The sequence below is a fragment of the Elephas maximus genome, chromosome 6 (assembly GCF_024166365.1).
Source record: "Elephas maximus indicus isolate mEleMax1 chromosome 6, mEleMax1 primary haplotype, whole genome shotgun sequence".
Lineage (NCBI taxonomy): Eukaryota > Metazoa > Chordata > Mammalia > Proboscidea > Elephantidae > Elephas > Elephas maximus.
This window is the reverse complement of record NC_064824.1, coordinates 39,737,435-39,752,530: the sequence shown is the minus strand read 5'-3', so window position 1 is coordinate 39,752,530 and position 15,096 is coordinate 39,737,435. Positions and strand designations below refer to the sequence as shown.

Genomic DNA, 15,096 nt, shown 5'->3' with positions numbered 1-15,096 from the left:
CATACCTAGTAAGAAACTGGAAACCGACTCCTGATTTTCTAACTCCTGGGCTAGTGTTCTTATAGCATATTTCGTAAAGGAAATAGTTTAGATGCTTCATCAAAAACGAGACAAATTTGAATACGGAGTTTAAAAAACAGTTGCTGTCTAGGTGATTCTGATTCATGGTGATCCCATGTGTGTCAGAGTTGAACTGTGTCGCATAGGGTTTTCGGTGGCTGATTTTTCAGAAGTATATAGCCAAGCCTTTCTTCCAAGGTACCTCTGGGTGGACTCAAACCACCTATCTTTTAGTTAGCAGTAGAGCACCTTTACCATTTACACCACCCAGAGACTCCAATATAGAGTTTATCTTATATATATCAGCTACCATTATGTCTTGCCTGAACTACTGTAAAAGTCTCCTAACTAGTTCCCTGTTTTTACTCTTGCCCCAATTGTTCTTCTCACAGCAGCCAGAATGATTTTAATAAATAAATAAGATCAGATCACTTCCTGCTTAACTTCCTACTCCCTCACCACTCCAAATGACTGTTCACTGAACTTAGAGTAGAAGGCAAACTTCTTATCCTGACCGGCAAAGACCCACCTGGGCTTCGCCCACCTCTTTGGCCTCTGTGACCATACAAATTGGACGCCCCGGAACAATTTTCCTTCTACGGGCTCAGCTCTCCCATCTCATCTTTGCATGGCTCCCTCCTTACCACTAGGTTGGGTCACTATTCATATATCTCCTTAAAGAGATCATCCTGGACCATGCAGTCTAAGGAAGGTCCCTGCCTCCATCCCCATCAATTATTCTCTTTCATGTTACTATGTTGATTGTAACTCTTGACATGATCTTTAATCATCTGTGTATTAGCTTATTATCTATTTTCTTATACCAAAATGAACACCGCACAGAGTCTGATTCACCTAGGTTCTCCCCAGGACCTAGAACAGAGCCTGGCTCATAAAAGTTGTTCAACAAATATTGCAGAATGCCTAAATCCTCATTTGAACTCTTTCTTGCACATTAAAGTTTCAGCATTATTTTAAACCTATTAACTAATTTTCCTCCTTTCCTGATTCTTTTCATATGCTTTGCACTGTATATTACCTTATTTGACTTAAGGCAAGACCAAGACCCATAAATCTGTTGCCATCGAGTCGATACCAACACATAGTGACCGTATAGGATGGAGTAGAATTGCCCCATAGGATTTCCAAGGCTGAAATCTTTCAGAAGCAGACTGCCACATCTTTTTCCTGTGGAATGGCTGGTGAATTTGAACTGCCAATCTTTTTGTTAGGAGCTGAGCGCTTAACCACTGTGAGACCAGGGCTTCTTAAGACCAGGAGTGTTACTTGCAATTTGAATCATAGATGTCCTTTGGCAGACTGAAGAGGCAGTGTGGTGGGGCTAGCAGGGCCTTGGCAACAAGCAAAGTCACTGAGAGAGATTATACTATAAAATTCACCTAAGCCTGGGACAGCCTTGAATATGGTCTTAGCACCACCTAGAATTGGGAGTCTACATTTCTTAAACAATTTTTTTTGGTCTAAGGGACCAAGGTGATTCTGATCCTCCAGCTTGACAGTTACCTGCTCATTTTACCAAGTCTCTCCTATGAAGTCCACTTTGAATAGGCAGATTGTGAGCTCAGGTGGCGTTTAGAAGTAGGGGTTACAAACAAGTAATGTTTCTCTGAACTGGCTGGATATGAATTCTTATAAATTCTTAGGATATTCTTTTGGGGTGTTTTATTTTTTTCTGGGTTCTAGGTTTTGGTCCTAAAAACTAAAGGTTGCCTTTTGGTCAGGGCCTTAACCATCTACTAACTTTATTCATTAGTTCAACAAATATTTGTTGTTGACCCAACAAATATTTATTTGAAGGTTTTTATATGCCAGGAAATACTGGTGGCGTAGTGGTTAAGCGCTATGGCTGCTAACCAAAAGGTCGGCAGTTTGAATCCACCAGGCGCTCCTTGGAAACTCTATGGGCAGTTCTACTTTGTCTTATAAGGTCACTATGAGTGAGAATTGACTCAACAGCAACAAGTTTGGTTTTTTTATGCCAGGCAACATCTTGCTCACATAGATACTACAATGTAGAGTAACAAAGAAAAAAATTAATTTCAGGTAATATGTGCTCTGAAGAAAACACGATGTTGAGATGGAGTGTGGCTAAGTGGGTAGGATAGAGGCATATTTCAAATGTGTTTATCAAGGAACATTTCTTGGCTGAGGACTTGACTCAAATGTTGGGAAGGAGCGAGTTTTGTGAGGGTCTGCAGAAAGTTCATTTCAGGTGAACAGGAGCAAAGGCAAATGAGCTTAATGTGTCTGAGGAAAGATGGAGGCTAGGATGGTTGGAGAATCAAGTTTGGAAGAGAAGTAGATGGTGAGGCCAGAGAGGGGGTAAGAGAGTAGAACCTGCGGGACCTGCAGGTCCTGGTGTTTTCTCACTAATTAACATTAACAGTGTTCTTAGTAGGTTGAAATGCCCATGCAAACATAGGTTCTGTATGAATGGGAATGCCACATCCTATTTCCATAAGAATCAAAAGTTTGATTCACTGTTGTATTTCCAGCATCATCTGCATGTTACATGGTATATACATAGGAAGAGCTCTTGAAGAGTCTATCAAACCAATGATATAGACGTCAAAACCTCATTTTATGGAGCTCACCTCTCAGTTCCATATCAGTCTTGAGGGTCTGGGACTGTCAGAGGAAGAAAGTTGACAGGGATACCTGCCACCCTCTTCTCCAGTGGTCTCATGAGAGTGAGGGCATAAAAAAGAATGGCTTCTGGAGTCTTTGGGACTCTAAGACATTCAGAGCTTAGTTTGAACCTTGCTTCAGCCCCTGCATTTGTAAACTTTGGACACTTATCTGCAAGGTGTGCACTGGGAACTGAAAAAAATTCCTCCTTGTTCCTGAACTTGTTACTTTTCATTTTCAGAAACAGCTTGGAGGTGATGAGAATATTTTTTTGCTTGCTATAGCACACTTTTGTTAGGAAATGTTTCTAAAGCACATGGGGTGCCTTGGAAAAAAGGTGCTATATAAATACATGTGACTCACTGAAGCTGTAATTACCAACAACTGGGATTTCCTGCGTGAAAACAAAAACAAAAGGCATACTATCAAAATTTGGGGCTTAGGGGTTAACAAGAGCAATCTAGTTTCATTGCTATTTATCCAATTCTCATTTCCTCTCTAAACCAGTCGGTCTCAACTTTTTGAAGAGCCAAGGTGGCAAGCCAAGTTATGTTACAGCTCCCAACATCATGTCTACCTTGTTCAATTACTAATATCATACTTTGTTATACTTGAAGCACAATGACTTATCTCTCCTCAAGCTTTATCCTCTCCAAGCAGAGGATTAGGGTATAGGATTCTTCACTCTTAACGTCTATCCTGTGGTTCTTTTATCCAATCTAAAATTAAGGGTGAATTTATAGGAGTTTGGGGGGAAAGGATAACATAATATGTAGCTTGAGTCTTCTTTGCTGAGACACCCAAACAATGGAACCTAATTTACCAAAGAGATCATTTGAAATAGTGTCGGTCTGTATTAGAAGTCATCATTCTCTCATTTATTTATTGTTAATGTTTTTAGTAACAAATATTTATTTAATACATACAAAGTATCATGGACTTCCTTATGTTAGAGATTCCTGCAGTTGAAGAACTTACAGGCTGTTAGAGGGGTTATTGTTTAAAAAGATCTTTCAAAATGGGGCTTTCTCTTATAAAAGGGTCCAATAGGCTGGAACCAAGGACAATATAGTATTTTAAGAGGACTAGACCCTGGTGACGTAGTGGTTAAGTGCTACAGCTGCTAACCAAAGGGTCAGCAGTTTGAATCCACCAGGCGCTCCTCGGAAACTCTATGGGGCAGTTCTATTCTGTCCTATAGGGTTGCTATGAGTTGGAATTGACTGCACTGGGTTTGGTTTGGTTATGGAGTTTTAGATTGTTCGATGTTAAAAAGATGTCTCTGTCTTCTTTCCCATGGTTCAGACTGAATCCGGCAATTAGGCTATATATTCTTTGGAGTCTATTTATAACGGCTTCTTAAGTTATAAATTTTGTGGCCTTAGAAAAGTTATATAACCTTCCCGAACCATGGTTTCTTTTGTGAAAAATGTGGAGAATAATGTTTCTCTATCTTGCATTTTGTTCTGAGAATTAGAAATAACTATAGCTCTGCATATAGGGTTGCTATGAGTCAGAATTGACTCGACAGCAATGAGTTTTTTTTTTTTTAAATAGCTCTGCATGCCAGTAGATTCTCAATTAATTGCTAGCTATCATTATCAGCAACATCATTCTCTTACATTTTCAATATTATCAACTAGTGAAAATTTAAAATTCCTTTTTTTTTTTAGCAAGCCCTCATGTAAAACATCTTTCCTTATTATTTATTCCAGAATCTACAATATTGGGAAGGGGTCACAGTTGGGAAAATCATGTCAGTAATTTCAACTACACGAATACCATACATAATATATGCACGGCTTTTTTTTTTTTTTAGTTATACCCCATATCATGACTCACAGTTCATAAAGATTAATGACCATTATTAAGTCAATCAAAAGTCCAAGAGAATAGAAAATTAACAACAACGGAAAAATGGTTTCATGGTCTATTTTTGCTTCCCCCAAACTTAAACCTCAGATATAAGGGGATGATGACTTATGCCTTGGTAAGTCATGCCTCCACCAGATAACTGGATATTGGACAGAAGCTTCCAAACCTGGCTATATGCTCTACTCACCTGGGGAATTTTTATTTTAAAATACATACTTGTAGTCCCAATCCCAGATTTTGTGCATTCAAGTTTCTATGAATGAACCTCAAAATCTTAATTTTTAAAAAGATCCACTACTTGATTTTTGTGGCAGACAGGTTCTAAGATGATCCCCAATATCCTCACCTCCTTGTACTCATGCCTTGTGTAATTCTTTCCCCTAGAAAATACAGCAAAGTTGATGGGATATCACCTCCACGATTATGTTATTTAGGATTGTGTGTCCTGCTAGTAGTTTCTCTCCCTTGCTTCTTTAAAAACAAGCTGACATGTTGTGAGCTGATCTATGCAAAGACTCATGTGGCGATTGACTAAGGGTGGCCTTTGGCCAACGATTACTAACAGAATTAGACTTTCAGTCCAACAACCTCCAAAGTACTGAATCCTGCCTCTACCCACGTGAGCTTGGAAACCAACTTAGCCCCAGTCAAACCTCCAGATGAGAACCTAGTCCTGGATAACACATTGATTAAAGCCTTGTGGAAGATTCAGCTAAATCTTGTGCAGGCTCTTCACCCCAAAAAAACTATGAGATAATAAATGTGTGTGGTTTTAAGTATCTAATTTTGTGTTAATATTGTTACACAGCAATAGATAACCATGCAACTCTGATATGCAGCCAGGGCTGCAAAGCAGTGCTGTACAGCATAGCTAGGGCAGAAGTAAGCTTGGTGTGTTCTCCCACTAAACTTCAAATAACTACTCATTAATTTTGATGGTGATGATGATGATTTGTGATCATGATGATGATGATGAGTTTTTATACATGTCCTAGGGGGTTTCTTTGGGAACTGGCAGTTACATTACTCTAATTTAATTTCTGGACCCATTGACCAAAGTTAAATGGAAAAGCCATAATTGATTTAGGATCCAAAATTCCAGTAGACTTCACTCCTCTCCAATGAACTTTTGCAATCTGGAACCTGTCCAAAGCCTTTGGTTGACATGAGAAATCCAGAAGCCCCTAGGAATTTGGCTAGTAATGAGATGAACTATTGGAAAGCAAGAAGTCTCCAAAGTTTTCCTAAATTTGGTTTGTCTCCCTGGAAAGAGTCTTTTAGCATCAAAGAAAATTCAAGCCCATGGAAGGCAGAAGTCATATTTGATTATTAATATTTATTAACATCTTATTACTAGGAGAACTAAGTAATATTGATCTGATTTCATCTACTTCTCACTGTAATTAAAGTTAGCACTAATAATCACTTGGTGGATTCAGAGTTTTTGAAGTCTTTACATTTTTGCTATTATTTCCATTTTATACATAAAGTGTTTGAGACTCAAAGAGGTTAAAAACGGTATCTATTAGACTCAAAATAGCTCAGACTCAAGATTAGGAGACAAATCTTCTGATTCTTATCTGGTGCTCATTCCCTAATGGATAGTCTCTGCCTTTAATTTTTTTAACCAAAGCGTTAGGTCAGCTCCTTACTGCTTGGCAAGTAATGAACTATAAAATATAATGCACAATAATTGTACGATATAATTTTGCTTTAAAATAAGCAGCCAGAATTTGTGCAGTTTAGAGACTAGAAGGGCCATAAGCTTGCTATTCTAATATTAAGTAAAAATGAGTAACTATATAAATTATGTGAATGTGAAGAATTTATTGTTTTGATCTCTGTGTTCAGCACTATTTATTAATGATAATACATTTTCTTAAGCAGCTAGAAAGCAATACAAGTTTTGCCATCAATAGTCTTTGAGCTCCCTGACTCAGTGTAGCTGAAAAATGAGGTCTAAGAAAGTTTCCAAAGCCCTGAACGATGTTAGAGTCTGGCCCTTTCATGATCAAGTGATCTTTTCAGCTTTAATGGGAAAAATAAATCATTGTTAAAAGATAATCTTGTCACACAGAAGCCAAAAAGGTGCAATATCAATGATCCGACTTACCAAAAAATCACCCTGTGGAATGGGATAAAGCAAATAACACAGTTTGTTTTGTGGCTGCTGCGGTTGGTGGTGAGAATGAAGTAAGCTTAAGGAAATACCTCATTTTAAAAATAGTAAGAGGGCAATATAAACTCACTTAATGGAAAAATGAATGGACTTAATACAAGGGCTGTTTTATAAGAACAGAACTAGAAGTTTTGAAACCCTTTCCCAGATCTTTTTCTTGTTTCATCCAATTGCTTATTTCATGATGAAACTGCCAGTGGTTCCCATTCTTTCTCACTTTCCTCTTCTTTTATTCAATTTGTGATGCTGCAAATAATATGAACAGCACATGGATGGCTACTAAAGTTAATGCTTTGCTTTGCTTTAAGGTACAAGTCTATATGGTAAGTAGTTTACGATGAATAGCTGGTAACACAAAACTGTTTCTCTAATAGTTTCTTTTCAGTGGCGCTTATTCTTAGTATGTTCAAAATAAACAAACCCATCTCTTCAAACTAATATCTAGTTTGGATTACTATGCCAATAAGATCTAGGTGAATAAAGATATGCAAAATGCAGCACCGTAAATTAATGAAAAAAAAATCCTCCTCAGTTTAAAACAACACGCACAAATGAGCATGCGTGTGCACACATACACGCATACACACACCCACACACTCAATTAAGATTCTTGGCCATGCAGATTTATGGCATTTATATATTTTGTTCCTCTTAGTGTGAAAAAGTGAAGGAGGGTGTCCCTAGGAGTCTTCTTTTAAATTTTATTGCTATATATAGAAAATATGTCTAAAATCCTAGTAAAAAGTAGTTTCCTCCAGTCCAGGAAAACAGTGAGAAGGAGTATTTGTTACTGTGTGCTAAGAAACATCAGTCTGGAAAATTCCCAGTCAGTTCTTCATGTAGGGCTTCATAGCTCTCATATTGGCCCATGGGCTTGGGAGGCTTCATAGCTGATATTTTCCAAAAAGGATGCCAGTCTTTCCTGTCCCTTTTCTAAAGGGTGAAAGAGGGTGTTTATGCAATACCAAAGAGAGTCTGAACTGAATTTGGTGTTTGGGAAATAAGTCTAGCCAGGCAACTCAAACCAGTGTCTATGTGGGAAGGAGGGAGAATTTGTCTTGATAGGATCTCGAAGACCTACTGTTAATATTTTCCAGGACATTCACCAACATTCTCCATGCTGAAGTCTGTCCTTTGCAAAAGAATCCCCAGACAAGGAAACCATCAAAAGGTCACGGATCATTCTGAAGAATCAGCGTAGTGCCACAGGCTGATGACAGGTTGATGGCGGAGGTCATGGACCAGTGTTCTTTGGGGGAAGACCTCATAGAGTGGAAGAGTTGCATTAGCAAAATGTCACTGAAAGCTGTCACCAGAATCAACAAACAGGGCAGAGCACGGCTAACTAATGCACCAATAGACCAGTAAATCAAGAAGCCTCAATGCTTTTGCTGAAGACTACAACAGAATATTGTGTTAAGGTAGTTCTTGGTCCAAACATAATACATAAAGCCCTACAGAGAATGGGAATGCAGGCTTTTTCATAACTGTTGGGTGTGCTCCCAGGCATCTCTCTTCTTGAACAGGTTTAGTCAAAATCTTATGGCAGTACTTATTGCTTACCACTACGGAGAAGGAGACTGTAGACAGAATGTCAAGAACAAGTGTGTGCAGCATGAAAAGAAAGATCTCCATTTTTATAGGAGTTAACCAATGATCAGTGAATGGGAAATTCAGAATCATGGCAGCGGTTTTCAGCTAGGCTCTGAGGCAGAGAGACCTGGGGTTTAGTTCCAGCTACCCTACTTATGTCCATGGAAGCAGCAGTCAAGAAATCAAATGATGTACTCTACCAGGCAAATATGCAGCAAAAGACCTTTTTTGAAGTTTTAAAAAACAAAGATGTCATCTTGATGATTTAGGTGTACCCAACCTAAGCAAGCCATGGTCTTTTCAATTGCTTTATATACATGTGAAAGCTGGACAATCAAAAACGAAGACAGAAGAAGAATCGATGCATTCAAACTATGGCGTTGGTGAAGAATACTGCCTACACCATGGACTGCCAGAAGAATGAACAAATCAGTTTTAAAAGAAATACAACCAGAATGCTCCTTAGAAGACAGGATAGAGAGACTTCAGCTCACTTACTTTGGATATGTCATCAGGAAAGACTTTTTGATAGAAAAGGACATCATGTTTGATAAAGTAGAGGGTCAGTGAAACTGAGTGGAACCCTTAATGAGATGGATTGACAAGATAACTACAACAATGGACTCAAACACAGTGACAATCATGAAGATGGTGCAGGGCCAGGCAATATTTCATTATATTATACATAAGATCACATGAATTGGAGTTGATGAAAACTAAAAACAATACCCCGCTGATATGCTGCATGACTTTGGGGACATTATTTAAACTGTCTAAGCCTCAGTTTCCTCATCTTTAAAATAAGAATAATAATAGTACCTATTCTATGGGATGGTTAAAACAAACAAACAAACCCATTGCTGCCCAGTCTATTCCGACTCACAGCAACTCTATAGGACAGGATAGAACTGCTCCATAGGGTTTCCAAGGAGCGGATGGTGGATTTGAACTCCTGACTTTTTTGGTTAGCAGCCGTAGTATGCCATAGCTCTTAACCAGTGCGAGATGGCAGAAAATATTAAATTAAATAATATAAGTCAGTCAGTACAGTGCCTTGAAAGTAATAAATTATGAAAATTTTAGTTACTATTACAGTAATTGTATAATAATTATAAAAGTAGCTAAATTTTTATTCTTATTAAATTAATTATTGAATTATGATTGCTACTAGTTACAATTAGGACATACTTTTAAAAAGGATCACTATGAATTTAACTTCCGTGTCATCTGATCCGGAAGTATATAATAAGGGTATCCGATTCCTACTGATTTAGCAGATCAAATAGAAAAGCAAAACAAATCGAATCATTCAACTGATGTACCTAGAATTGCTCATGATTATAGCAGTCAAGAAAGTTAGTGAAACATGTAAATTGCAATTGAATTGTTCTTGAAAGTTCCAAAACTCAGTTTTCATTTGTCTAGCTTAATAGTAGTTAGAGTTTACTCATTTAACAAATGTATTTTTTGTTCTGATACTTAGAGCCTTCTGAAAAAGAAACATTGGGCAAGGTGAACGTGGAGAGAGAAGAGGTGTTGATACAGAGAAGATGTGCCAAAGTCATTTATATTCCATTTTAGAATGCAATAAAGTATGCATTGCACTTTCCTGTTGTTTTATACTTTCGAAGAAATTATTACTTTTGCTGTCATTTCATTACACACATACACAAACACACACAAACACACATGCACACAGGCAAGGCCACAAATGGTCATATTCATCCTCTCTGTATGTAGCATTGATTCTTTCCTAGGTTGGCTGTACTGTTAGGGACTGGGGCATAAATGGAAGGGAAGGTATAGTGTAAGCAACGAGTTTATGGGTCCAGTCCAGAAAATTCATTCAAAGGATAATCCGATTAGCAAAATTTGAGAGGGGCTGGTATATGCATTTCTTTTATCATCTAATTAAAAAAAAAACAAAAACAAAAACTACACAACACAACTTGGGCAAAATCGCCAATATCAAAGGTCCTAATGTAGCATAATTTGTGTTGAATGTGTTCCGTTCTGACAGTGCAATAAACCAGGGAGACAGTTTACTGACAATTCTGTGCTACCAGATACCAACTCCGGCCTCTGTCCAGCTTTACATTGTCAACTCCCATGGAAACATGAGCAGTTACGTAGCCTCAGAGGATGCTCAAGTTTGGATTGGAAAAGACGAGATGGACAGATTTCATATTTTCATTGCAGGTTTTTTTTTTTTTTTTTTGCCTTTTTAAATTGCTGAGCATAATTTCTTTACAGGCAGGAAATGCAACCAGTGTTTGTTTCTAGCATGGCTTCTGTTTTCAGATTTCTTTTCTGTAGAAGAAATGTGTTGCCCAGCTGTCTAGAATCCCAATCAGGATATGGTTTCAGCACAAAATATATTACAAGAATGATTTTAGCTGGTTATAAACAGGAATGAAAATGAGGCTCTTCTATCCAATTTTACCCACAGAGAGGGGACTCTGTTTCAATCAAATGGGACCGATATGAATAAATGAGGTAAAGTTTAGTTTTGTGTTTTGCCCAGAAGGAAAAGTAACTGTTGAAAGACAAAGGCTCACATTCGTGAACAAGCAGAGCTATGGAGACTGTCAGTTATAGAGATTCTCAGAAATAGTGTCATGTGGTCACCGGGCAAATGTAATGGAGACATAACTTAAAAGTTCAAACCAAGTTGAACTTCTGGAGAGTTTGATGCTTCCCAAAATTAACACCTGAAAAACATACACACACACATATTACACAGCAAATATTAATTGAGAGGCCCCAGGGCTAGTACTGGGTATTGGAGAAGGATATGAGGAAGATTCAAGTCCTAGCTTTTGAGGTGTATATAGAATCATGGCAGACACAGATGTCTCTACCAGTATCCTATTTTTTGATTCTAAGACATTCAAATTTTAATGTTTCTGAAATACAATTACTAAGTACATTTAATTATTTTCTCTCCAAAAGATGCATTAAGTCTACAAGTCTTACAGTAGATGAAATTTTAGAAGTTCACATACTACTGTAAATTTAACTACCCAGTTTAATAGGAACACAGGAAAGGAATCTCTTTGCCTGAAGAAATGTAGTGGGCTTCCTGAAGGAAATTGCTTATAATTTGGGCCTTGAAGAAAGAGCAGGAATCTACCAGGCTGAGAAGCTTGTGTATGTGGGTTGGGAAGAAAAAGACAGGAGGCTATTCAAAGAAGAGGGAACAAATATCAAAGGCAGTAAGAAATATAACAGTATGAAAACATCAGAGAACAGTTTATGAAGGTATTGTGAAGGAAATTCAGAGGATCTGAAGCTATCTAGAAGCTAGGTGGGAGGCCAGATCATGAGAAGTTTGTATAGACTCTCCTGAAGGCAATGAGACACCTCTGATTGTTTTTAAGTAGAAGGAAAATTAACATGTATGGAATAAATACCGTAAGTCCGGCATGGTACTAGAGAAATGCCGTATGTATCTAATTTAATTCTCACAAATGTTATCAATGCATTTTCTTCCTGTTTTTAGTGATAAAGAAAGGAGGCACAGAAAGGTTAAATAAGATTCTAAGGACACAAGGAGATCCAGTTTAGTTCTACCCATTTGTCGATTCTAAAACCTAAAAACTATCTATAATACCACCTTAAGATGTTGAGGGAACACTGAAGGCTCGGTTACAGAATTCTTGCCTTCCATTCGAGAGACCTGAGCTTGATTCCTGGCCAGTACATCTCAAATGCATCCACCACCCATCTGGCAGTGTTAGACTGCATGTTGCTATGAGCCCTGGTGGTGCAGTGGTTAAGGGCTTGGCTGCTAACTGAAAGGTCAGTAGTTTGAACCCACCAGATGCCCCATGGGAGAAAGATGTGGCAGTCTGTTTCTGTAAAGATTTACAGCTTTGGAAACCTAAGGGGGGCAGTTCTACTATGTCCTATAGGGTCACGGTGAGTTGGAACTGACTCGACGGCAGCGGGTTTCGTTTAGTTTTTTATGATGTTGTAACAGGTTTCAGACTAAGATGGACTAGGAAGAAGGACTTGGTGATCTACTCCTGAAGTATCAGCCAAAGAAAACCCTATGGGTCACAATGGTCTGACCTGCCACTGATCATGGGATGGCGCAGGCCAGGCAGCCTTTTGTTCTGTTGTGCATGGGGTTGTCATGAGTTGGGAGTTGACTTTACAGCAGCTAACAGCGAAAGATGTTTAAATCTTCTTGTCTTCCAGATTTCCTCATTTTTAATTCTTTTCTTTACCTATTATATATTTTTTTGACGTCTGCGACTTTGACTCCTGCATTTTCCATCATTCATTCATCAACAAATATTAAATGCCTATTATATCCCAGTAACAATTTTTTGAAGCTGGGTTACTTGCTCTTTCTTCTCAACCCCACTTTTAGTTTGCCATATTCCACTCATTGATTCTACATAAACTATTAGCTGGTCCCTCTCTCTATCTCATTCATCTCCAGGTAAACCTGTTATTTTTCATTTCTCTGGTGATAATATTTGAATTTCTTCAACCTTCTCTTGCCCTCCTTTAAAGCTTTTATAGTTATATATTCACAGCACGTACAGCCCACAGTCTGAAATATTGTTAGAGATGGAACAACTGGAAAAATGACTGAAGTGAAAAAATCACTTACCTTGGTTGATGATAAATCTCAACTTCTGTATTGTTGCCAGATTGCCACTAACTCGATATATTCCATCAACATCTAGACCTGAAACAAAAGGGCATATTTTATATTAACTTATATCAGAACTGGGATGGTAAAAGAAAATATATCTTAATGAACATGTGAGGATGAGAGTAGTAATTACAACCAAATATTTCTTTCTCACAGAGAAAACAGACACGTTTCTCTATCCTAAACTCAGGAATTTAAAAAATTGTAACCCCAATAAAACTATCAGGGAGAGTTAGTCATCATCAAATTTGAGTCTAGCAGAACCATAGAACAGCAACAATAGGTAGTGTGATGGTTAATTTTATGGGTCAATTTTACTAGGCTATCGTGCTATTTGTTTGGTCAAACACTAGTCTAGATCTTGCTATGAAGGCTTTTTCATGTGAATCAGTTGATATTAAATAAAACAGATTACTCTCTGTGGTGAAGTAAGTTCCTTTATGTAGACTTTTGCCTTGGTTCTTTGGAAAAACAGCTTGAGAGATTTTTCCCTAAGCTCTGAGGAGTTACCTTTGCTCTAGTTTTCTAGTTTTGCCCAGAGGGTTTGTTACTTTTGTCCAGGGTGATTGACATTTCCTGGGTAAACTGTAAATGAGAATGGTTTAATAATTTTTGCCTGGCCCTGGGCTGCAGCCTGCCCTGTGATTGGTATGCACCTTATAGGGATTGGTCAATAGACTATGCAAATGAAGTATCTATAGCCTACTATGTAAATAAAGTGTCTGTGGCCTACCAAGAGAGGATTAGCCAGCTACTTGCCCTGGTGGGAGGGTCATGCCTTGAAATTGATAAGGAGTTTGTAGATATAAGCAGTCAACCCCACAGATGTTTCAGAAACAGAAAGAAGCAGGAAGACAGGAAGCAGGAAAAAGCAGAAAGGAGAAAAGGGAACAGAGAAGAGACAGGAAGCAGAGAGGGAAAGAAGGCAAGGAATCATCTTAAAGAGATGTAACACGAGTTAAGGGCTGTGACACTGAAGACAGCGAGAGGCCTAGAAAAAGCCCAGCAGCAGAACCAACAGTGACAGGTGTGGATGGGGCCTGAGGCAGAGCCAGAGGGGCCAGACCTGAAAGGGGGTCTACAGCAGAGTCGGTGGTGACTGATGGCAGGGCCGAGAGGAGGCCTGTCCTGAGGTGGTGGACAGGAGGCCTGTCCTGAGGGGGCTAAGAGGAGGCCTGCATGGCTGAGAGAGCTGTCCTGCACTGAAGAAGGGAGACCTTGCCTACTTGCTTCCTGACCTGATCCTGAGTTGTAGCCTATTGATCCTGATCGCAAGTTGTACCCTGTTACTTCCTTAATAAGCCACTTAACGGTGAGTATGGTCTGTGATTTCTGTTTGGCCACTGCAATGGATTATAGAACCCAGAAGAGAAGCAGAGAGTGCCATAGGAGGGAAGGCTGGTGTCAAAAAAGTTGGAGGGTAGAGATATGTCTGACCTCCACCTCATGGGAATCAGCTTTGGGTTGACCCTGGACATTATCCCCCATGAAGTGAGACAGTCTCTGATGCTACTACTACCCTTACAAACCCTCCATGATGTGAGAAGACCTCATCCAATCAGTTAAGAGCCTTAAGAGCAAAAATTAAGGTTTCCAGAGGGAGAAGAATTCTGCCTCAAGACTACTGAACAGACATCCTGCCAGAATTTCCAGCCTACCACCTGGCCAGATTTTGGCCAAGAGACTGCTAGAATCTCCAGCTTGTTGCTTAACCTTCAGATTTTAGACTTCTCAGTCCCCACAGTCACATGAGTGACTCTCTTTTTATATGTATCTTATTTGTTCTGGTTCTCTGGATACTTCTGACTAAGACAGGTAGCATGGGCTTATACAATATATTTAAAATTGGTTCCCAAAGAAATGCTACAACTAAACTGGGGAAATAAAAGGACTCCTAAAAATATGTGTATTATTGCCCATTTTTTGAAAGCTAAAATAATCCAAGGGGTTTGTAGAATCTTTTCTTCCTTTCTTTCTTTCTCCCTTTCTATCTTGTCTCTCCTTCTCTCTCTCTTCCCTCTAATCTACTCTTACTCTATATTCTGTTTTTTTTTCCCCTGTTCCTGTGCCC

At 38.7% G+C, this 15,096-nt stretch overlaps 1 protein-coding gene across 1 annotated transcript in view; it reads right to left on the bottom strand.

Annotated features, from left to right (window-relative positions):
- Positions 1–15,096, bottom strand: part of ARHGAP15 (Rho GTPase activating protein 15) — a 710,489-nt gene that overhangs the window by 208,506 nt on the left and 486,887 nt on the right. Inside the window, exon 11 of the mRNA XM_049887125.1 lies at positions 12,981–13,058. Coding sequence (XP_049743082.1) covers positions 12,981–13,058 — 78 coding nt within the window. The remainder of the gene's footprint in view (positions 1–12,980; positions 13,059–15,096) is intronic.